General features: G+C 43.9%; 1 protein-coding gene across 7 annotated transcripts in view; it reads left to right on the top strand.

The window, feature by feature from the left end:
• Positions 1-24,185, top strand: part of foxp2 (forkhead box P2) — a 545,939-nt gene that overhangs the window by 417,399 nt on the left and 104,355 nt on the right. For 6 of the 7 annotated variants that reach the window (XM_072485280.1, XM_072485279.1, XM_072485281.1 and 3 more), the window contains 4 exons: positions 7,168-7,305; positions 8,030-8,197; positions 10,443-10,596; positions 18,390-18,600. In XM_072485280.1, coding sequence (XP_072341381.1) covers positions 7,168-7,305; positions 8,030-8,197; positions 10,443-10,596; positions 18,390-18,600 — 671 coding nt within the window. The remainder of the gene's footprint in view (positions 1-7,167; positions 7,306-8,029; positions 8,198-10,442; positions 10,597-18,389; positions 18,601-24,185) is intronic. The other variant, XM_072485283.1, reaches the window with a different exon arrangement.

The following is a 24,185-nucleotide window of genomic DNA, read 5'->3' as shown; positions in this document are numbered from 1 at the left end:
GTCAGCTTTATTGGGTACAGTTCTGTATTTTGTAGAAACCGTATCAGTTAGAATATTTTGTGGGTGATTTTGTCAACAACTTAGCAACGTGTTTTTCGGAAAAACTGAAGTGAGTAGTGCTGGACATGTAGAAGCTGATGTAAAGCCATCAATGTGATTTAGAATTGTACATTAATGTTGCAGTGTCGTGCGTCAAAAATATTTAATAATCAGGGTAGATTAAAGCATCTACGAATTGTGACCGGGTATGGTGTCTTGTCTAGGTTCACTTGTCCACAGCAACTTTCATCAGCAAAACTGTATCCACCGTGCTTGTGTTTGAAACTTAAATGCTCTAATTAATTTATTCATTCATTTTAAACGCTTTTGATGTGACAATATAAATACTAGGCCGCGGGCATTTGCTTGTTCAGTAAATGTTTCAGTAATGTAAAGTTTCAGGCAAGGGCTAAGGTTTAAATGGTAAGATCAAAATTCTGCTGGCTCTAATTCACCAAGTTTTAGGACTCCGGGAACAATGCTGTAGATTTGTTTGAATATGAATGTGCAGTGGGATGTAGTTTGACCTTCAGCTGTGATTTCAGTTCATCAGGATTAGTCAAGCTAGGTGATCAAGACTGCTAATGCATAATGACTTATAAAATGAAAAATGTGTAGTGACCATGCAAATGTTTCAGCTAATCAAAGAGGAGAACTTTAGCTTTCAGAGAAAAGAACAACAAGGGCATGTCAAGGCCTAAAGTGAAGATGTGTGTAAAATAATCTGAGCAGCTTTATTAGCAAGAGAGGGCTTCGAAGTTCCATTTTGACCTCTTCACATATTGGCAGCATATTATGTTGCATAAATAGCATCAAAAGTAAGATTGGATGAACGGTATATTTATTTCCTGGTAGAAATTGCTTTAAGATGATCTGACACAAAATTCACAAGGATAGTTCGCAGTTCAAAGCTTCTACGAAAAGGCAACCAATCTATTCCACATTCATTTTCCTGAATGGAGGAAAAGTATTTATTGTCTTTATTTAACATCGAGGGGTCAATTTTAATCCTATCCACCTGGCGGGAACTGAATGGGTGGGCAGTTAAAAAGGACTAGGTTACTCAGCCGATCTTGCCCCGACCGATTCTGAATTTAAACTCCCAAGGTTTTGCAGATCCATCAGATTTCTTTATTTGTTCATTGGATGTGGGCATAACTGGCTGGATCAGCATTTGCTGCCCAGCCCTGGGGGCAGTTAAGAATCAACCGCGTTGCCATGGGCCTGGAGACACATGTAGGCCAGACCAGGTAAGGATGGCAGATTTCCTTCCCGAGAGGACATTAGTGAACCAGATGGGCTTTTCAAGACCAATCAGCAATGGTTTCATGGTCGTTATTTGAGTTTTAAGTCCAGATTACTATTGAATTCAAATTCCACCATCTGCCCAGGTGGGATTCGAACCCATGTCCCCAGAGCATTACCCTGGGTCTCTGGAATACTAGTCCAGTGAAAATACCACTATGCCACTGCTTCGCTCAATCAGATGCCCACGGAAAATTGGCGAGAGCCTCATAAATTTATTCTAATTGGATTCCATTTGTATCAACAACGTCCCGATGCAGTTTTGCCACAAGCCTGAGCAGGGAAGCCACAGTGGCGTCCTGCCCCCACCTCCTGCCCCAAGACTAAAAGAGGCCTGCAGACTGATGAGGTCATCCAGTTGAGTGCAAATGTTTACGTCCTGGGGCCCGGCGTCAGTGGCAGTGCACCCTCCAGTCCCACTAGGAGAAGCTTAGCCCATCCTCCCTTCCATAGAGCCCTCTCAATACCCCTCGCTTCTGCCTTGTCTGGAAGCTGACACCAGGCCGAGGGATCCCTGTTGGCAGCTGCTCCGTCCCCTCGTTCTGGTGGCATTTGAAGAAGGACTGGAGGTTGAAATAATCTTCCGTGGCCTCCTCCTTTGCTGAATGGAAAATTAACTCACGGCAGCGGTTGGTTGCTGGAAACCTGCTCAGGGTTAAAAACTGCCCCATGAAAAATGTTCAGATACCGCAGAACCATGGGCCGGAAAGTTCCTAGCGGCACCCTCCCGCGGGGGTATCTCAGCAGCAAGGGGGGGGGGGGGGTGCATTCAACGGGAAACGCCATTGACAATGCAGGACGAGAAGGTCCTGGGCCACCTCTGCCGCTGGGCTAAAAATCCCGCATGCCGTGCATCTTTTCCATCCGGTATTTTCCATGTATGTACATTATCTGAAGTTGCAAAATGCCTTTAACTCCACCCCTCTCCATCCCAAAGAACGATGTGGAAAATAATATGAGGAGATTGCGGGATTTTACTTGAGGGTTCAAATTTTCAAAAACTGTTTGAAACTTTGATCTGTAAGTATATCAACTGTAAAACTGGACTGTGGCCATAATTACTGGCCATATAAATGTTATCTTACGGCATTTATTTAAAAATTTGTCCATGGTGTCACAAGTGATAATGGGTGTGATTTAACAGGGGGAAAAAGTCCTGTTTTGGGCACGTTTAGTGGGGTGTTCTCCCACTTGAAGTGCCGGAAATTACCCCACAATCGAACGGGACTCTTTTTTTTAATTTGGCCTTGGAAGGAACGCCCCGCCGGGACTGCATTTACCTTGGCTCGGTACAGTGCAGAAGATTGGGGCACCAATTCTAAATGCTGCTCCGATCACTCAATCCCCCACCATGGCCTTTTGATTCCCCCACCCCAATGCCCCAACTTACCTGTTAGGGGGTTCTTGGGCTCCCTTCACCCAATCTCATAAGTGCAGGGTACCCCCAGGCCCGATCCCTGGCACGGGCAACATGGCTCACTGGCAGTGCCACCCGGGATCCCTGACAGTGCCGGGGTGGCACTGCCAAGGTGCCCAGATGGCACTGCCAGGCCGACAGTGCGAGGGTACCCTGCCCAGGCCCGACCATCAGGCGCCTCCGATGGCTTGGGAGACCCCCTTCCCCGGCATGCTTTGGGTCTAGTCCACGTTTGTGTGGACCAGCGCTAAATGGTGCCATAGCAGGTTCTCCCAGGAGCAGGTGCTCGTTCCTGGGGCTCGGGAGAATCCAGCACCTACATATTTAAGAGAGCATACCTGCTGATTTAAATATGTGAATCTGGATATCGCCCACTGAGGGCGAAGTTCAGATTATAAAGTCTCGTGAGATCTCCTTGGATCTCGCGAGGCGTTCTGAGCATCGCAAATCTTGCGAGAGGCCTCTTGTGAGATTTAATGGCCTCGTCGCACCTCCGAGTGGGGCGCGGCGAGGCCGTTCGATTGCACCCAATGTTAAACCAGTGTCATTTGAAGAATGTTATTTTTCTTAATTGCCTGAGTATCAGTTAATTATGAAAGCAAATTTTTGCTATGTTTTACACTTTAGTTGGGGTAGGAGGTAACCAATCAGAGACATGTTACAGATAGCATACAAGCCAATCGCCCTGTGGTGATTGGCATTATTCATGTCCTTTCGGATTCTGGCCATCATCCATTTTCCAGGTTAATAACTCATTTTTTTATGTGGCTAAGTTCATCCTGTGCCTGAGTATCACAAACCATCACCTGGAGTCTCATACCTTCTTGGATTTCAGCCCTCTTACTATTTTGTACTGATGCGCTCATAGGTACTATAGCTGATTGTAAAATATGTGACAGGTGCTACAGTGTAACTTTTTCCCCTATCAGATTACATAGTGTTGTTTGTATTGAATGGCTGAGATTCCCGCTTGCGAGACTTAAGTGCTGACTCCGGGACTGAATCGCGAGTGTTCTACATTGGCGAAAGCAGTGGCAGTCCCGGAGTGATTCAGGGCACGTTACTGGGCTAGCACCGGCGCTGCGTGGAACTAGTGCAATTTCAGTGCATGCCGGTGTGTGCTATGATGGAGTCGTGATTGGCACTGGAGAGCTTGACAATCAGGAGCTGCATATAGTCATTCCACTCCCCATACACCCTCCTCCCAGCCAAGAAGATGGCACTGGTTTAGTGATCTCTGGATGTAGTAATACATGATCAGACTATGTTAAGAAAGTACAGGCAATTGAACACTAGATGGCCACACTATCAGGACCTATAAAAAGGTTTTCCCGCTCTTTCCTGGAGGAAAGTGTGTCTGGATTGCACAGAGTGCAGGAGAGAGACAGCTAGACAGAAGAAGTTAATAGATATCAGTATATAGCATTATCTTATTTAATAGTTTAATCTACAGTTATTTGTTTGTTTACTAGTTCAGTATTAAGTAAAAAGGACTCACAAGATTATTTAATATGACTTATTAAATTACTTTATCATCACTGTAAAACTGCATCTATATTTCAACAACTTGGCGAGACAAAAAGAGTAATATATGGTCAGCATGATGGCGCAGTGGGTTAGCCCTGTAGTCTCATGGCGACGAGGTCCCAGGTTTGATCCCGACTCTGGGTCACTGTCCGTGTGGAGTTTGCACATTCTCCCCGTGTTTGCGTGGGCTTCGCCCCCGCAAAGATGTGTAGGCTAGGTGGATTGGCCACGCTAAATTGCCCCTTAATTGGAAAAAAAAGGAATTGGGTACACTAAATTTATTTTTTAAAAAGAGTAATATATATATTACAAGAAAATGGCACAGGTTGCGCTGGAGTACGCCCATCCCGTTGATGGGTCGGCTGGGGCCAGAGGGTACCGAGGGAGGGTGGCCTGGGGTGGGGGGGGGGGGGGAGCGGAGGGAAGGCACCCATTCAACCCACGGCCCACCTCCTAGCCATCCCTGCTACTCCCCTCCCCCCACCCCAGCCCTGGCAGACGCCCTCGGCCAATGACACAACTGTCTGCACACCATAGTGCTGTTGGACAGAGTTTGTATCCCCGCCCGCATCCTCAGCAGCCACAGCGCCTGTTTCCCGATTTTAAGTACCACACGTGAACCTCGCTGAAGGTAATTTCAGCGGAGCATCGCTGGAGGCCTGGAGAATGCCTTGGTGGGTCTGTTAATGATATGCCAACGGTGTTTACTGTACAATTTGCCTGCCCACACCGGAGTGCGGGGTAGAATGCATTCACCCCGCTGTCGAGGGCCATGATTTGCGGCTGACGGGCATTCCTTCTCCCAATTGTGTTTCCCGATTCAGGCATCGCTGGATGGAGAATCTCGCCTAATATATTTATAGCATTTTAAAACAATGGCTTTTTTAACACAGGAGCAAATTAAAACTGCATGAGAAATTTAAATTTAACGCAAGCATGATTGTGCGTTTTTCTTTCACCAATGTTGTCCTTACTTCTAATAATAATAATCTTTATTAGTGTCACAAGTAGGCTTACATTAACACTTCAATAGAGTTACTGTGAAAATCCCCTAGTCGCTAAACTCCTGCGCCTGTTTGGGTACACGGAGGGATGTACAGATCACCGAACAAGCATGTCTTTCGGGACTTGTGGGAGGAAACCGGAGCACCCGGAGGAAAGCCACGCAGACACGGGGAGAACATGCAGACTCTGCACAGACAGTGACCCAAGCCGGGAATCGAACCCGGGTCCCTGAAGCAACAGCGCTAACCACTGTGCTACCTGTGTTCAGTACAGTGCATGGCTGTAGCAACTCCAATCACTTCCCTCCTCCCACCAAAGTCCTCACCAAATTGGGCATGTGTGAACCTTCAGGGCATCTCAGTTGAACTCAGCTCTCTCCTGGCAAAGGCAAGCACAATGTTTGGGGCAAAACCCTGGATAGTGATCCGACAGACAAACACTGATGCATTTTCCAAATCTCGGGGTCCTGTGGGCAAAAGCTGTACCACCTGAGAACAGCTCATTCAGTACAAACTGCGTATGAAACCTCCCTGATATAGGCAACCCAGCATTCAACGAGTCATAAGGATAACTTTGCTCAGTAAATTTAACTGATTGCCAAGATGAATGATTGAATTTTTGACTTCACTACTTGGGTGATAGCCTGGCAATTTGGAATGAAAATTAGATGAGTTCTATAAAGGTCAGGTGATCTGCTCCATAGGTCACCACCAAGGCAGTGGAAACAGAAATTTGCTTCTAATTTTTATTTTCTCAGGTTGTGTGTTTTTGGCATCATAGTACATGCCTATAGTTTATAGCATTTCCTATATTGTAAGACATTTGCTAGTAATTCACAAAAACACACCTCCCAGCTGACTGGACATTAGCACCAATTTGAACAGTGTTGTTAATGGGATGTTTTAAATTTCGACCAACAGAATACTTCGATGTCACAAATTAACTAATTTGTATGTGAGGGTTTATTTTGATGTTGTAGTTATTTCAGTAAGTTGCTAGTCCATTGTCTGGAGAAAAAAAGGTTTTAATTTGTTTAAAGTATAACTGCTTATAATATATGTCCTTTGTTGTAACTTGCTAGCTTTACACACCCTGTATTGTTCCTGGCAAAACCAACCGCAATGAAATGTTTTTCTGGTAAGCTTAGGAAAATGCTGATATAACTTCATATATTAGTTCTCAAGCACTAAATTATCATCCTTTGTATTCAATGTAATTTTACAGCAGATGCTTTGGGTTGCTTTTGCTAAGAAATTAAAAAATTTAACATGCATTTTCTTAGTTAAAAATAGTCTCCATTGAAAATCCATTGAACGATGATTACCTTCAAATTGAAATAAGTTGTTAAATGATATCAAACTAAATCACTTGTCACTATAATAACTCATTTTCTGAATTTGTCATACCACTTTCTTAATAGTCCGTAAGAAAATGTTAAAGAGAAAATGTTTACTCTGACTTTTTATTTAGATTAGAAGGTATTTGCCTTTTCAAGGAAGAAAGTAATTGCTTTTTTTCAGAGGGTGAATAACTTGGCAGGTTGACAAGCTTTTCAGATTATGAGCTGGTTAGTACAAGCAAAGCCTTCAAATAGTGTATCTCCGAGAGCTTCTCACTGTATTCCTCCATCTCTTACTGCAAGGTGTTGCTCTTACGGTACAGCAGCACCTAAGGAAACAAATGTAATTGCCACAAGAAATCTTGTAGGAGCATGTCTGTGCAGAGGGTAGAAGGCAAACATTGATTTTTGGGCATCTCACCGTTTTTTTGAAAATGTTGTTCCTTCAGCGAGTGCTGCAAGACCAAGCAAAGCACACAGCATGTTGCAGAATGCTGGTTTGGCTTGATGTTCTGAATCTCTCTTGCTGGAGCAGGTGCCTGTGTCAGTGGCCATGATGACTCCCCAGGTGATCACCCCTCAGCAGATGCAGCAGATCCTTCAGCAGCAAGTGCTGTCCCCACAGCAGCTTCAGGCTCTACTTCAACAGCAGCAAGCAGTCATGTTACAGCAGGTATGAGAACACCCGCAGCAACACCTGCTTCTGACAAGTCACACACACAATTGAAATTGCTTCATGAAGCCCAATTTAATGATTTCGTAATTGCACAGTATTATAATGCTATATTTTAAACATGTGCTGAACCAGAATTAGTACACATTTAAAAGAAAGTTCCTAGAACAACAATTTCTTTTCTGTTTTTTTTATGTACTGTGCGCATGTTAGTTATTAAATATACATATAACACTGAAAACGTGAGCAAAAAAGTTTAAACGAGTTGATGTTATTTGTTGTCAAGCGCCACATTTATTGTGTTTTTGACGCGAGAGTATCACAGGTTGTTGCTTTTCATCTTATTATCATGTTTGGAATTTTATAAACTGCATGATAGATTTTCATCTATTCATTCAATTAAGCAGCTCACATGCCGTGCTGCTAACCAAAGATACCTTTGCAAAGGTGATTCCTGAAAAAGCAATGTAAGAAGTTTCCAATAGGAATAGCATCCTGCACAGCCACATTCAGAATCTGTTCAGTCATATCACTTGAAATTGCAGTCCTGTGACATCCAGCTGAATGGATTGACAGATTAATTAACTTTCCGCTCAGAATTTAACCATGGGGTTTTGTCTCCAAAAAAAAAAGACAATGGAATTTGCTTTGCTTTACCTTCCATTTCCTATTCGCACTTCTAATTTTGGCACCATTTTGTACAGCAGTATCTATTATTTTTCAGCAACAGCTTCAAGAGTTCTACAAAAAACAGCAGGAACAGTTGCATCTCCAGCTTTTGCAGCAGCAGCAACAACAACAACAACAACAGCAGCAACAACAGCAGCAACAACAACAGCAACAGCAGCAGCAGCAGCAACAACAGCAGCACCCAGGCAAGCAATCAAAAGAGGTAGGTGCTGACTAGCGAGGCTGCCTCCGTAATAGTTTGGGGTGAAAGGGGGCGGGAGGGAGGCAAGGGTAAGATCACAATTTTCCTGTAACAAAGTTCTGGCTGTCAAAGGTACATTATTCTGATTTTGCTGAGCCCAATAACAATGAAAGTAATACTTTCATGTTCCTCTTCTTTGTAGTACGGAACCCGAGAGTCATAATCCAAAGCTGCTGTCTTTTAATGTTCACTAATGAATCACAGTGTACAAAGAGCAAGCTGAATGATGGACAAAGTACTGATTATCTGGTAGTCACAGAGATTCTGAGTTGGCGAGGGAGCCTCGTTTTTTTTCCTCCGAGGTACAGCTCAGAGAGCATGCAAATTTAGCCTCCTGTTAAAAACCCAGGTTGAGCATAGACTTCAAAGTCACAGGTCCCTGATTAATGAACTGCTACCGTAGGTTTGGACTGGCGAGCAGAAAGTTACAGTTTGATGTGCTCATAAATCAACCTGACAGGCCCATTTCCCTGGCCTACCTAGCTCTTGTCAGCAAACTGCATCAAATATAAACATAATACAAACAAAACACGCCGAGGTAGTTAAATTGATCAGCAGGTATCGTGGACACTGTCTTCAAGAGACACATTATGCAAACGTACAGGAAACAGCGTTGACCTCCTGAGGCATTGTTTCTGTTTGGATTTGTGAACAGAATTTCATGCAGCCATCAAATATGGAATAGAAATTGCTCCCTTATTTCTCCTGAGGCCCTGGGCCATCCACATGACTTGCTCCATTATGCAGTCTGTTTTCCAGTGAGTGCATCAGAAGTTTTGCTTTTCCCCAAACTAAAGCAAAAAGGTCTTCCACAGCAGCTTGTCTTCCTCTGAAGTGTGACTGCCTTCTCATATCCTCTTGAGCCCAAGAACTCCAGTTTGTCTTGTAATGCCTCACAAAAAATTGGAAGTTAGACGTTTTCTTGTAATAGTGCACTTCTCCGCCTTGAATGTATTCCCAGTTTTAATGTATTCCGAGAAGAGAAGAAAAGAAAGCTAACAGGGCAATGCTATGAGGGCTACATCCCAGTTTACTAATAGATCACTTGAGACCACATTCATGGGCCACTAAGGACTAAACTTATTCAGCTGCAAAAGCAGCATTGACTATAAAGATCTACTGCCGTGAAGATTTTATACAATGGACATGGATACGTTTAATGTTATAGGTGACCTTAGCATTTGATGGTTTTTGTTTTGGTAACCGAAATTAGTTGTCCTAATCTTCACAAAATAACGTTTAGTAAGTATTCCTGAAAATTATGTGGAATTGTGTTTTGCCACGGCTTACTTGAGTTGCATTAACAAATTAGTGCTTATGACATGTTTGTTAAAGAAATGTCATGTTCAGATCATATTAATAAAAAAGATCATAGTAATAAAAAAGATCATAGTAATAAAAAAGATCACAGTAATAAAAAAGATCATAGTAATAAGTTTTTAAAAAAGGATATGAATCAGAAAAATCATTGAAATGTTACATCATATCATTTGCATATACATGAGCATGATGAGAATAACACCCATCTCTTCCAGATCTTCTCGCTCTCCAAACACAAACAGATTAGTCACTCTGAAATGAAGGCGGTGCCAATTAAACTGGAAGGAGAAAAGTACCGGAGTTTCTTGTTAGCGGACTGAGACACTTAATTATAAATCAAGCACAATTTTGAGTAAAAATTTTATTCTTGCACACATTGCTCCTCTCACTGTACACTATACTCCCAGAAATTAGTATTACAGTGAACAGTTAAATCATGAAAAAATATATCTGAACATTTCAAAATGATGAACAGACATAATGACAAGTGTCTTGGTTGGCGTATAGAGTTGAATGTGGCATGTGCCATATTTTTTTCCAGTTGCCTTTCTCTTTCTAACAATCCTGACAACATGGAGATGACCGTCTGAGAGTGGGTTTTGGGTGCCTGCTTTGAAAGTTAGCATGCGTTCCGCCTTGCGAAAGCAGCACCAATGACGTTTAGCACGTCATACATGGGGCAAAAAAGAAGCATAAGACCCCACTGCTTATCGTAAAAACATTTAACGTTTTAAAAGTGACCCACATCACAGATAAATAAAGCTCGAATTCATCACTATTACTGGTCGAGGGCATTGTTCTTCTGAAGTCATGAGATTTGCAATTGTTTACCTCTGTGAGTTTAGTCCCTGTTTTACATCGTCTGATTGGATGTATCTTTCTACAGCAGCAGTTGGCAGCCCAACAGATTGTCTTCCAACAGCAACTTCTCCAAATGCAACAAATCCAGCAACAGCAGCATTTGATGAACTTACAACGTCAGGGACTCATCACTATCCAGCCTGGACAGCCCTCCCTTTCAGTCCAGTCTCTGCCACAAGGTACTGGATGGCAAATCCTACTTAAAGCTGCAGAAGCTGCAATATTGTGATTTAGCTATCTATTTATATAGTGTGAACGTTTGTGTGGAACAAAATTTAAAGTACTGAAAGTATAACATGCAACAAATTTGTAGCAAATTCTGAGCATGATCACGTTATCGTTCTATCAGAAAAGTTAAAAGTAAACGTGCAGTAACAATAATATTGTTTCTTTCTATTGTGACAATTTCCTAACGGAAACAGTTAGGCGACGAAAATCAAATAATGCAGTCCCAATTTTGCTATGATTAGAGCTTCTATTTAATAAGGGCTTAATAAGACTCCACCTTTCAAGGAGCATAAAATGCTGGAATTGGCAAGAAGATGAAAGTGAATATTTATATCAATGTATCCAAATGCAGTGTACAATTTTTACAACAGTATCATATTGGAATGTTAGAAGTGATTGAGGATCTGTTAGAAGGAAATGGGTTCACTTTCTACTTTTTTGTCCTGGTGAAGAAACTTCTGAATCAAAAAGCTAAATCAATAAATTGAATCTGATGGTACAATAATGTTGCAAACAATTCAGTTACCAAGGCAATTTCTTATGTCTGCTGAAGTGTATCATCCAACAGTACCAGCACGTCTGCAGAAGCTGTCACTGCTGCTGGTACTAGAAAATCATTTTTAATAGTTTGACATTTAAACAAAAATCATACAGATATGAGATTCTGGGGCAAGGTGCAATCAGACCAGTTATCTGTAAAATGGACAGTAATAATTTCATGCTTTGGATTTTGTCCATTTGAATGTTTTGTTGGAGGCTAGGCAGAATTTTCTTTTAAGTAACATTCATTTTCCTGAATCCTTTTCTTAAAATTCATTCTTGGGGTGTGGACGTCGATGGCTAGGCCAGCATTTATTACCAATACCATTACCATTACCTAATTGCTCTTGTACTTAGTGGGGGGTGGAGACAGTTAAGAGTCAACCGCATTGCTTTGTGCGTCTGGAGTCACTTGTAGGGCAGCCCGGGTATAAGGGCGGCAGATTTCCTTCCCTGATGGGTTTGCGTGGGTTTCGCCCCCACAACCCAAAGATGTGCAGGCTAGGTGGATTGGCCACGCTAAATTGCCCCTTAATTGGAAAAAGAAAATGAATTGGGTACTCGAAAAAAAATTTTAAGCCAGGATTCAATGCTTCCGCGACCCTAAAGCAGAGCGTTGTCATGCAAAAGTCTGCAGCTAGTCAATCCTAGGAACCATTGTTTAAAATGTTTTGAAGGCTGAGCCCAACACCATTGCAGTGGGAGCCTGGCAGAATCAGCATGCGTGGGGAAACGGTGGCTTAGTGGTAACACCGCTGGTCTGGTAATCTAGCAACCCAGGCTAAAGCTCTGAGGACATGGTTTCAAATCCCACTGTAGTTGGAGGAACTTAATTCAATGAATAAATCTGAAATTGAAAGCTAGTCTCAGTAATGGTAACCATGAAACATATCGTCAATTGTCATAAAAAAACATTTGTTTCACCAATGTCCTTTAGGGAAGGAAATCTGCTATCGTAACCTGGTCTGGCTTACATGTGACTCCAGACACACAGCAATGTGGTTGACTCTTTACTGCCCTCTATTGCGAGCCGATCAGTGGTTCGGATGCTGGACCGAAACCCCAATATTTTATTTCAGTTTTGTAAGACTGGGAGGAAAAGACACCTCGCTCCAGGAGTGATTTCATCCAAAAATTGGGATATGGTGTATTAAAACAAACTTTATTACTAACACAATATTAAAATATCTTTTAACATCACACAAGACAAGTAGCTTGCCTCTTAAACAATGCTAATCAATACCCCTTAACTACTATCTTTGTTTCTACTCAAACAACAGAAAAAAAAACATCTCAGTTCTTAATCCACTTTCAAATACAGTTAGCACTCAGGAATACCTGCTGTACAGAAATGTCTGCCTTGAGAGAGAGCTTTTTTGACACTGTTTTAAAGAAAAGATCTGAATCCTGTCAGACCCATACAGAAACTCTGGCTCTATTTCTTCAGTATCTGCTTCTCAGCTTATTTCAGTGACCTTCAGCTAATCAGTCTACAGATATCTCTTTAACTGAACTGCAGAGAGAGCGAATGTTTGACTTTTGCTCACATCTCTATCTAAAGCTCAACTTAAACTGGTTTTCTACAAAATGCCTGATACCTTAGCTCCTCCCATTAATTAGATCATCTTCCAAAACTGAAATCCAATTAACCCCATAGGGAACCCCCTCAATCCAAACAAAACTCTATTAACCCAATCTTTTACAATGCCTTAATTGCACCTCTGGATCCCAAAACCTTTCAAACCAAGATTTAAAAAAACACTACTGCAGCAGTCATACACACACACAAACCCAGACTTTTAACACTTACTGCACCTTAATAAAATACATCCTTGGGCAGCACGGTGGCACAGTGGTTAGCATTGTTGCCTACGGCGCTGAGGACCCGGGTTCGAATCCCGGCCCTGGGTCACCGTCCGTGTGGAGTTTGCACATTCTCCCCGTGTCTGCGTGGGTTTCGCCCCCTCAACCCAAAAGATGTGCAGGATAGGTGGATTGGCCACGCTAAATTGCCCCTTAATTGGAAAAAATAATTGGGTACTCTAAAATTCATTAAAATAAATAAAAGTAAAATAAATAAAATCCATCCGAAATTCCTATTTCATCATACCTCTGAAATAGCATAGCGAGCCACTCAGGCCAAGGGCAGTTAGGGATGGGCAACAAATACTAATCTTGCTGGTGACACCGATATTCCATGAAAGAATAACGAAAACCCTTTGTCTTCAAATGAACAGCTGCACCATCTTGAATTTCTGTAACATCTTACAGCTGAACCTACACATCAAAACTTTTTAAATATGGATCAAAACTTCAACTTACCAGATGAGTTTGGACTTTTTAAAGCATTAGAGCACAACACATCGAAGTAGAAAGTCAGGAAAGCCCAAATGTATACCTTTTTATACTGTTTTGCTGAATTTGCTGATGAAGTAATCGTAATGCAGTGCATTGATGAATCCTCACCCAGGATCAACAAAATATTAAAGGCCTTTGATGATTATTTTAATCTTCAAGTTTAAGAGTGCACAGAGATTACAAAGAGACATAGGAAACTTCCTGTAAAGTGCCAAAAAGGTAGAAGACAATTCTCGAGTAAACCACACAAGGAAACTTTCTAAAAGTCTTGAAACGGTATCCTTTTGTAAATCCTGACACACTACCTGAACTGCAACAGCAGGTGACAGTACAGAGTGAGTAGCTGGCTGTGAATGAAGGAAAGCTATCTTATAAATATCTTCTGAAAATAAACAAATCCTATAAAGGGAAAATGAAATAAGGTTGGAAGATTTTTGTATCAGAACTGAATTGGAAAATCTGAAAATCAAGATTCAAGCTGAGTATATACCTTGCAAAAGCATGTGATTCAGAAGTCATTAATGCACCACCTGTTCATGATCTGAACAAACTAAATTTTGAGGTGATGCAGAGATACAAAAAAAGGTCAGCAGAGCTGAAGAAGGTGATTATATATTTGGAAGAATGCTTGGGAGAACATTACTTTTCCAAGGAGACGTATGAGGAGATAAAATCAAAAACTTAGAATGGCAAGAGAAAATAGACATTCTCACAAAAGAGTGAGGATTCTCAAAAACAATTAGAAGCACAATTTCATAGCGTGAGCTTGAATGATAGCACAACGAAAAACTGATGTGTGTAAAGAATCACCTTTAATTTCAGAAAGATGATTTTGATGAGCAAAAGAACTAATGAGAACACTGGAATATTGCTCATAGGAAGTAGAGCACTTGAAAGAGAACGTGAAATGCTTAAATGATGAACTTGTATGTACAAATTCAACAAAAATCAATTAAAATTTGATGAACTTCAAGCATTATAAGTCTTTAGTAAGCATGGTGCAAGATGCCAGGAACTGGAGAAGGAATTGCTGGAAAGCAGAATTAACAACCAAAACTGATGAATTTCTTGAAATTTGGTCCAATCTGAACAACATGAAGGATGGAATGCATATTGTGGAACAGCAAATCCAGAATTTAAAAGCAGAAAAAATAAACTCTACAGATCAGATTGAAGATCTAACAAATCTAATGAATTGAAAGAATTTAAGGAGCAGTCAGTAATCGTGGAAGAACGATTCGAAAAATAGCGGACTGCCGAGGTGAAGTTGTTAAACGTATACATGAGATCTGCAGATAACTCTGAAACAGAAATAACTCAACTTACCAGAGTTGTTGAGCTGAATGAAAAGATTCATAAGCTCGAAAAACAACTGGAAAAGAAGAAAGTAATGAAACATTTGGTTAAAATTGCAAAACAAGTGGGAATGAAGGTCCCGTTGTTGAAACATGAACTTCCACATGCGCTGTGGTGAGCGCATGGCAAAAGCTGAGGAATAAATGCTGTGGGGGTGAGCACAGCGTTCATACACCTTGGAAAAAGCTGGATAAATTAACAAATACCTATCATCTCAACTCCCAAATTGACAAAGAGCAGTTCAATACCAAGGAATGGAAAAAGAAGATGAACAGCTATCCAGATGCCAGAAAAACCTCTAAATCAACAGAGCCAACCATACCTCCAACAACAGTGGGTTATGTGGTAGTTGTATAAATGATGTAAATACATGGTGTGAATTAGAATAACTTGAAATACATTGGCTAAAGTCTTGGGGGAGGCATAGTATAAGGGTCTGGCACATATACGGTTAATGACATAAAATAAAAGGAAATTCGAAGTGCCCCCGTTAATACTTTCAGTATTTAAAAAAAACATTTCTATGGATAAAAACCCATTCATTATATTTAAATTCCTACAATCCATTATAAAACAAATGTTTGAATTCATAGCCCACATCAAGGACTTTCTAACCAGTTGAAACTGTCGATCAAACTATGAACTGTCAGGCACCCCACTGTGATAATGATAGGTTATGGAACAGTCATGCAGCATGAATCTTATTATGATAACTGTCAGGCTTCTGTCAACAAACAGAGTGAACACTGATGCCTCACAACGCAGAGGACCCGGGTTTGATCTCAGCGCCGGGTCACTCTTTGTGTGGAGTTTGCACATTCTCCCCATGTCTGCGTGGGTCGCATCCCCATGACCCTAAGATGCGCAGGGTAAGTGGATTGGCCATGCTAAAATTTCCCCCCAATTGGCAAAAAAAATTAATTGGCTACTTTAAATTAAAAAAAAACAGAGTGAAATGGCATGCATTGTTTTATTCAAATTGCATCCTAATGGCTCCCTTACTCGGAAATAAGAAATGTACATTGTTCACATTTTCATCCACAGCAAACATCCCTAAATTTCCTTTCCTCTCTAAGATCATTACCATCTAGTTTTCCCAAAACATCCTTTCCTATTTTTAGTCACTTCAGCCGCATTCTCTGAAGCTCCCTCTCTAACCCTAGTGCACGCGCTCTCGTCCCTCTCCAACTTTGAAACATTTCTTCAACTCATCTGTTAGATTAAGTTTTTAGTCATGCTTCACCGTCCGTTCCATGGTTATCTTTCCCCTTGTGGGAACCCTGGGACAATCTTCTTCTCCATGGGTGCGATTTAAGTGCAAGTTGTTGTTGTTTATACTATTAAATTGTTACTTCAGGGGTGACAAGTGGCAAATAAGGAATACCCAAGTAACAGGTGATGACCATTTCCAACAAGAGAAAAGCTGACCTTCTCTCCATGACACTCAGTGACATTAGTATTATTAAATATTCTGGGTGGGATTCTCCGACCCCCACCGGGCCGGAGAATTGGCGGGGTGCAGCGTGAATCGTGCCCCGACGCCGGCTGCCGGATTCTCCGGCGGCGGATTTTCAGCGGGGGCGTAAATCGCGCCACGCCGGTTGGGGGCCGTTGGCAGCACCCCCCCCCGGTGATTCTCCGGCCCGCGATGGGCCGAGTGGCCGCCCATTTACTGTGGGTCCCGCCGGCGTAAAATACACCAGGTCCGTACCGGAGGGACCTGGTTCTGCGGGCAGCCTGCGGAGTCCTCGGGGGGAAGGGGGGGGGGGGGCGCTGAGGGATCTGGCCCCGGATGGGGCCCCCACGGTGGCCTGGCCTGCAATCGGGGCCCACCGATCCGCGGGCGGGCCTGTGCCGTGGGGGCACTCGTTCCCTCCGCACCGCCCGGTGTAACGGTCCGCCATGGCCGGCGCAGAGAAGAACCCCCCTGCGTATGCGCTGGGATGACGCGAGCACTTGCTGGCGCTCCTGCACATGCGCCAACTCACGCCAGCCGGCGGAGGCCCTTCGGCGCCGGTTGGTGCGGCGCCAACCCTGCCGGCGCCGGCCTAGCCCCTGAAGGTGCGGAGGATTCCGCACCTTTCGGGCGGCCCAACACCAGAGTGGTTCACGCCACTCCTCGACGCTGGTACGGCCCGCCCCGCCGGTGAGGAGAGAATCCCGCCCTCTATCGTCAACATTCTGGAGGTCACCATTGACCAAAAGCTGAACTGGACCAGCCATATAATTACTATGACCACAAGAGCAGGTCAGAAGTTTGGCGTTCTATCGCACCTTCTTACTTCCCAAAGCCTGTCCACCAACTAAAAGGCACAAGTGAGGTGTATAATAGAATACTCTCCACTTGCTTGGATGAGTGCAGTTCAACACTCAAGAAGCTCAATATTATCCAGGACAAAGTGGCCCGCTTGATTAGCTGCTCAGTCCCCAGTTGAACATTCATTCCCTCTGCGGCCGGCGCACATTGACAGCAATGTATACCATACACAAGATGGACAGCAGCAGCCCATCAAGGCTACTTCACCAGCCCATCGAGGCTACTTCACCAGCATCTTCCAAACCTGCAGCCTCTACCACCGAGGAGTAGAAAGGAACATAAGCATGGGAACACCGCCAACTAGAAGTCTCCCTGCAAGTCGCACGCGATCCTGACTTGGAACTATGTTGCCAATCCTTCATCAGCAATGGGTAAAAATCCTGGAATTCCCTTCCTAACAGCATCACCCCAGAAACGCTGCAGTACTTCAAGAAGAAATCTCAGCTCCACCTTATTAAAGGCAATTAGGGATTGTCAAAAATGCTGGTCCAGCTAATGATGCCCACGGTCCTTGAACAAAACAATTATTTTATCGATGTGGTAACATTTCATCTTTATTGACTGAGTATTAAGCATTGCTTAGGCAGAACTAGGAAAAGAACACCACGCAGAGAGGATTGTATGTCACTATTGGACCCTGCTTGATTTCCCATTGGTTGGAGTCAGACTGATCTGTAACAAACATGTGACCATCTGTTTTCCTCTTTTGCACTTTCCCTGACAATGCTTAACACCCAGATCATAAAAGGAAGAAATCCACGCAAATGTCTCTTCGACATAGTGTCGACGCACACCCTTTAACGTTTGAGGCAAGGCAGTATAAAACTTGTGCATTGAGGGCCGATGGTTTGAAAAAAAATTTGAGATATAAACTTAGACTACTGTTCGGAAATCCATAAATTTCACACTTGAGTTATCAAAACACTATTGTGTAGGTTCACAGCCTTTGACAAGGAAAGACCAAAGGACTTTTACAGCTATATTAGAAGAGCTTGACGAGGTCATGATGAATGGTGTTAGCGAACAAAAAGCATAATAATTCAAGTGAATATTTGGTCATTGTTCATAGGTACTGATCCAGATTTGGCATGATTAATAGATAGACAACATTACCCAATTAGTGCAGCCCTTATCTATTGATTTCTCAATAATATCTGTGCTGTAATTTTTCAGGTTTAAGTCCTGCAGAGATTCAGCAGCTCTGGAAAGAAGTGACCGGGGTGCACAATATGGAAGACGGTGTTTTGAAGCACAGTGGGCTGGATCTCTCTACCAATAATTCTTCCTCTACTACCTCCACTACCACTTCCAAAGCATCACCACCAATAACTCATCATTCGTTAATGAACGGACAGGCTTCAGTCCTCACAACGAGAAGAGACAGGTAAATATCTCAGATAGATTAAAGTGGCCTCTTGGTGCACAGGTACAAAGGGGAGGTGTTTAACACTCCAAAATGGTGGGCTTCGACCAGGTGGGAGGTTAATTTACTAAAACCCTGAACCCAACCCACCTTCGAACCACTTCTGGTTTGCACAAAGGTGGGTTGGATTGCTTGGGGTAGGGGGTGCAGATGTGCGGGGAAAACCCAACTTCAGGGTTTCCTATGTGCTACTAGACACCATCATCCCAAGACCCTGGATCTATCTGAAACTTCAGCAGTCACCAGCTTCTAGTAGTTTTAGCTCTCCTGCTACTTTGCTTGGAGGCCCTAAATTATTTTTCAGATAGTTCTCAGGAATATTTCTGTGTGTAACTACCTTACAGTAAATGTTGCCCCAGCCCCAGAAGGCCATAGGCTGCTAGGCCATTTGAGAGCTGACGGGTGGTGATTTAACCTGAGGGTCACCAAACCTCAGGCAAGGGGCAAAGTTGAGGTCATGGATAACCTCAGCAGGTACAGGAATTGAACCCTTTGCATCACAAACCAGCAGTCCAGCCAACTGAGCTAAATCCATGATATAATACCTTCAATTGCATTCAAAAATGTCACTCTTGTTTGAAGTGAATTGATTGTCTCCTCTCTTAAAAAAAATAGTCTTCCCTTTCTCCCTCCAAGGAACAAAAGCTAAACCCCATCATAGCTCCATGGGCCATTGCTGCAACACCTACCTTTTGAGGGCTCTATTCTAGTATGTTTATTTCTTTGTATTTGCTAAGGACATTTTTAAGATGTTAACCAATGGAGGGAGCCGATGAGCATTTTGTGTGACTTAATGAAAAAAGTTAAAACAATCCCCCTAGGGGAGCAGCTCTCACTGCAAAGAAATTAATGTTATTTAAATGAGCTATTTTACTTTTTAAAAATATATACTTGCCGAAAAGCGAACATTTTAATGGAGAATTGTTTCCACTCTGGGAATGTCTTTGCGAACTCATTCATGGGATTTTATTTATGTTTCCTACTTTTTTCCCCAGTTCTCTAGATCTTGCACTATGAACTGCTGATAAAATGGTTAGCCAGTTTGCTGAGGCCCCAATTTGTGTTAACCTTGAACCAGCCACTAGGAGGCATACAACTGGTCTCATTCTCCTGACTACCATCACCAGCACACTTTTTTTGCCTTTTGCAATCCGATGTCTAATAGGTTGTACTTGTGTCCTGCACAATCATAGACCTTGCAGTATTGTTCTGGTACACATTCACCACATCTGCACTGTTGGGCAGCATGGTAGCACAAGTGGATAGGCACTGTGGCTTCACAGCGCCAGGGTCCCAGGTTTGATTCCCCGCTGTCTGTGCGGAGTCTGCACGTTCTCCCCGTGGCTGAGTGGGTTTCCTCCGGGTGCTCCGGTTTCCTCCCACAGTCCAAAGACGTGCAGGTTAGGAGGATTGGCCATGATAAATTGCCCTTAGTGACCAAAAAGGTTAGGAGGGATTATTGGGTTACGGGGATAGGGTGGAAGTGAGGGCTTAAGTGGGTGCAGACTCGATGGGCCGAATGGCCTCCTTCTGCACTGTATGTTCTATGTTATATCATTATTATTATGAGGTCTTTGCTCCATGTGGAGTCACTTTCACATTTTACTGTTCCCTGTACAGAGTATCCCCTTTTTATCATCTATTATGTTACAGGACCTGAAAGCCACAAAATATTTTCGGTCAAATTAGCGTACCTAACTAATTCCGGCATTGCATCCACCACTCCCATAGCGCAACTCTAATGCCATCTTCTCCTCCCATGCCATTCCCATCCCATGACATTCCTTCCTTCCCAAGCCATTACTCCCATGCCAGCTCTCCCATCCATGCCATCCCAATTCTATGCCACTGCAACCTTCCTGTGACCCTCTCATGCCATCCCTTTTCTCCCATGCTATCCTAATCCCATGTCATTCCATTTTCCCATGCTATCCTTTGATGCCATCACTTCCCTCCCACTTCTCCCACTTTGATGCCAGCCCGTTTCGTGTTCTTCCATGCTTTCCAGGCAGTCCTTCCCATTTTATTCACATCCCATCATACTCTGCCGATGTTCCGACCATGCATCCCCGCTCTGTCATGTGATCCATCCCCATGCCAAACAACGTTCCCTCCCACAAAATGCTATCTTCCTCTCCCTCCTATGCACTCCCTCGTCGCGGCCCCGATTATCTAGGACACTGCCCAATCCGAGTGCTGCTGGGCTCCCCTTACTTTCTGCTGTTCCTTTTCTCTGCCAACTCCTTGTTGCTTCCAACACCACTGCCAACCATTGCCAGCCACATGTGTCATCCAGCCCAGTCCTCCATGCCCATTGGTCTCTCCGCGTGCACCAGGTTCCACACACCAGATCAACCCATCAACCAAAGTGCAGACGGACAGAGACTGGCCGTTATTATTATAGATGCTACAAAGACTCTGGGCACAAAATTCAGCTCCATCTTTATTTTGACACTGGCTCAACGAAAGCATGAAACTCAAAAGATTAGGAGGTTAGGACAGGTGTGCTATCTATGCACTGGAAAATATCCAGAGTGGGCAGACCATGCTGTCAAACAGCCCCTAACACTAATATGAAGTGAAAGTTGAAAATGCTGGATATACACAGCAGGTCTGGCTGCAACTGTAGAAAGCGAAGCAGAGGACGCGATCTAACAAAATTGTAACAGAGTCCCGTGTCAAGCGCGTGTAGCCGGGTATTTCCCGCAGCACCGAGAAAGACCATTATATTGAACGGGACTTTGTTGCAATCTGGGTCCTCAACGGGAACTCCCTGCCAAGGCTGCACTTAGTCCTAGTTCCTGCACCAAGGAGTTCCGCATGCCGCGCCGCGATCCTCGACCCCCAAGGAGCAGCACAGTAGTGCAGTGGGAAGCACTGTTGCTTCACGGCTCCAGGGTACCAGGTTCGATTCCTGGCTTGGGTCACTGTCTGTGCGGAGTCTGCACGTTCTCCCCGTGTCTGCGTGGGTTTCCTCCGGGTGCTCCGGTTTCCTCCCGCAAGTCCCGAAAGACGTGCTTGTTAGGTAATTTGAACATTCTGAATTCTCCCTCTGTGTACCCGAACAGATGCAAGAATGTGCCAACTAGGGGCTTTTCACAGTAACTTCATTGCAGTGATAATGTAAGCCTATTTGTGACAATAAAGATTATTATGTTATAAAGCCTCAACCCTTCTTTAAAGGGGTCTTCCATCCTCCCCGCACCCTGCCTCACATGGACAAGGCCTCCACGGGCCCAATCCCTGGTGCAGGCACAAGGCCTGGCACCTTCGCACTGCCAGCCTGGCACTGCCCCTGCCAGGGTGCCAGGCTGGTGGTGCCAAGGTACCTGGGTGGTACCAGAAATGCGAGGGTGCAACCCTGCCCGGACCTGTGGGCCTCGAATCCCCTGGGAGAACCCCCCCCTCCCCCCACCAAGTGCTGTCCCACCTGGCAGCAATACTGAAAGACACCCGCCTAAAGTTCCTAGGTACTGACTCGAACATGCAGATTCGCTATTTACTGATCCTGCCCACAATGGCAGTGTCCCGCGAGATCCCAGTGGGTCTCGCCAGGCGTGGCGAGTCAGGTAAATGCCAGAAAGGCCTCTCACGGCATCGACCGCCCGCGTCGCACCCCCGTTCGGGCGGTAGACGGCCGGGAGATTGCACCCAGAGTTAATGGGTGAAGTTCTCTGTTTGGTAGACTATGTTCTCGCACCGGAGCTGTATTGCACCTGATTTGCATTCTTGATTCCCAATCCTTCTGCATGCAAATTTATGCATGGTGAGGATCGCGAAGGATTCCCGAGGGAATCCTCCTATCGGGCCATCATTTTGAGTGGGAAACCGGATAGCGAGGTCCCACAGCTGGTCACTCCCCCCGCCCCCCCCCTCAACCCCCCCGCCCTCGCATCACAATTCAGCCCCCCTCGGCGGGGCTTTCTGGGTCCCGAGCTCTCAGTCGCCCTCGAGACCCCCGGAATAAAGAGAGCCCGCAAAGACCCCCTAAATGAGGAGACACTCCCACAGAATGGGGCCATGATGTTTAACTGTTAGGTGGCCAGCGACCACAGGGATTACGCTTGCATGTGATTTTGAAATACGCATCATGTTGCAATTTGGACTTCTAACTTCTGGTTTTCTAGTTTGTTCTGTGGATCTTAGAATCTGCTGCCTGGGTCCTTCAATTTCTGCCAGGTCTAAGTGATAGTGGTAACCCCTATCATGCAATTTATATATTATATATGATACCAGGTACATCAAGTGCTGTTGGGAGGGATTTAAACTAGTTTGACGTGAGAGAATACAGAGTGTTAATGTAGTAGGGACACAGCATGTTGAGTTTCAAGGGACTAAGGTAAGACTGGATGGCCTCTACTTTAATGGCAGGAGTGCCATAGGTAAGACAGATGAGTTAAAAGCGTGGATTGACATCTGGAGTTGTGATGTTGTTGCCATAACAGAGACATGGTTGAGGGAGGGCAGGACTGGCAGCTCAACAGTCAAGGGCACAGGATCTTCAGGCAGGACAGAGAAGGGTGTAAAAGAGGAGGTGGTGTTACAGTATTAATTAAGGAGTCTGGAAGCTTGGATCAATAACATGGCAGGGTTCATCAAGCTGGAGAGGATAAAGTTTGCCTTGCGAGGGTCTGTGCAGGGGTTCCTCAGGCGGTGGCAACCGTTCCTAGACTATCTCGCGGAGTGTTAGGAGGAGGTCAGCAGCAGCAGCCCAGGGGCGGGGGGGGGGGGGGGGTATTTTGGGGGGGCGTTTGGGTAGGTGGGGGGGGGCTTCCCTATTGGTGCTTTTAAATGTCATATGGGGGGTTATTGTATATGGGGGAAATCCAATGTATAATTATTGTATAATTTTTGATTGTTGTTTTCTTGTTTCTTTCTTTTTGTTGGGGGGGGGGGGTTTGTTGAAAATCTGTTGAAAAGTTTGAATATATATATTTAAAAATTAAAAAAATTAAGGAGTCTTACTTTTGTAAGGGCCACGAAGAATCCAGCACGAGTTTTAAGGATACAAAGTAATAACATGTATTTACTATAACATATATACATAACAGTAGCAGTAACTTCCCTTGCTACATACTCCTTCCTGCTGGTTCCTGAACTGGCCAGCTTTATTTATACTAGGAGTTTACTAGTGGTTTCTCCGCCCCCCTCATTGGGGAAGCTCATACTCCCACAGGATTGTGGGATAGTCATTAGTCCCCAGACAATGGTAAGTTGGCAGGTTATAACAGTTACTGAAGTGAGGACGGACGTATCTTGAAAGTGTCTTCTAATGAGGCTTTGAGAGTTTAGGAATAAAAAGGGGGCAGTCACACTGCTGGGAATGTATTATAGACCAGCAAATAGTCAGTGGGCAGTAGAGGAGCAGATATGTAGACAATTCACTGAGGTGTGCAAAAATAATGATAGACTAATTTATATTAGGGGATTTTCACTTCCCCAACATTAATTGGGATAGTCACATTGTAAAGGGATTAGAAGGAGCAGATTTTTGATATGTATTCAGGAGAGCTTTTTAATATCAGCATGTTGAAGGTCCAACAAGG

The sequence above is a fragment of the Scyliorhinus torazame genome, chromosome 19 (genome assembly GCF_047496885.1).
Source record: "Scyliorhinus torazame isolate Kashiwa2021f chromosome 19, sScyTor2.1, whole genome shotgun sequence".
In the NCBI taxonomy this organism is placed as follows: domain Eukaryota; kingdom Metazoa; phylum Chordata; class Chondrichthyes; order Carcharhiniformes; family Scyliorhinidae; genus Scyliorhinus; species Scyliorhinus torazame.
This window is presented reverse-complemented; position numbering and strand designations above follow the sequence as displayed.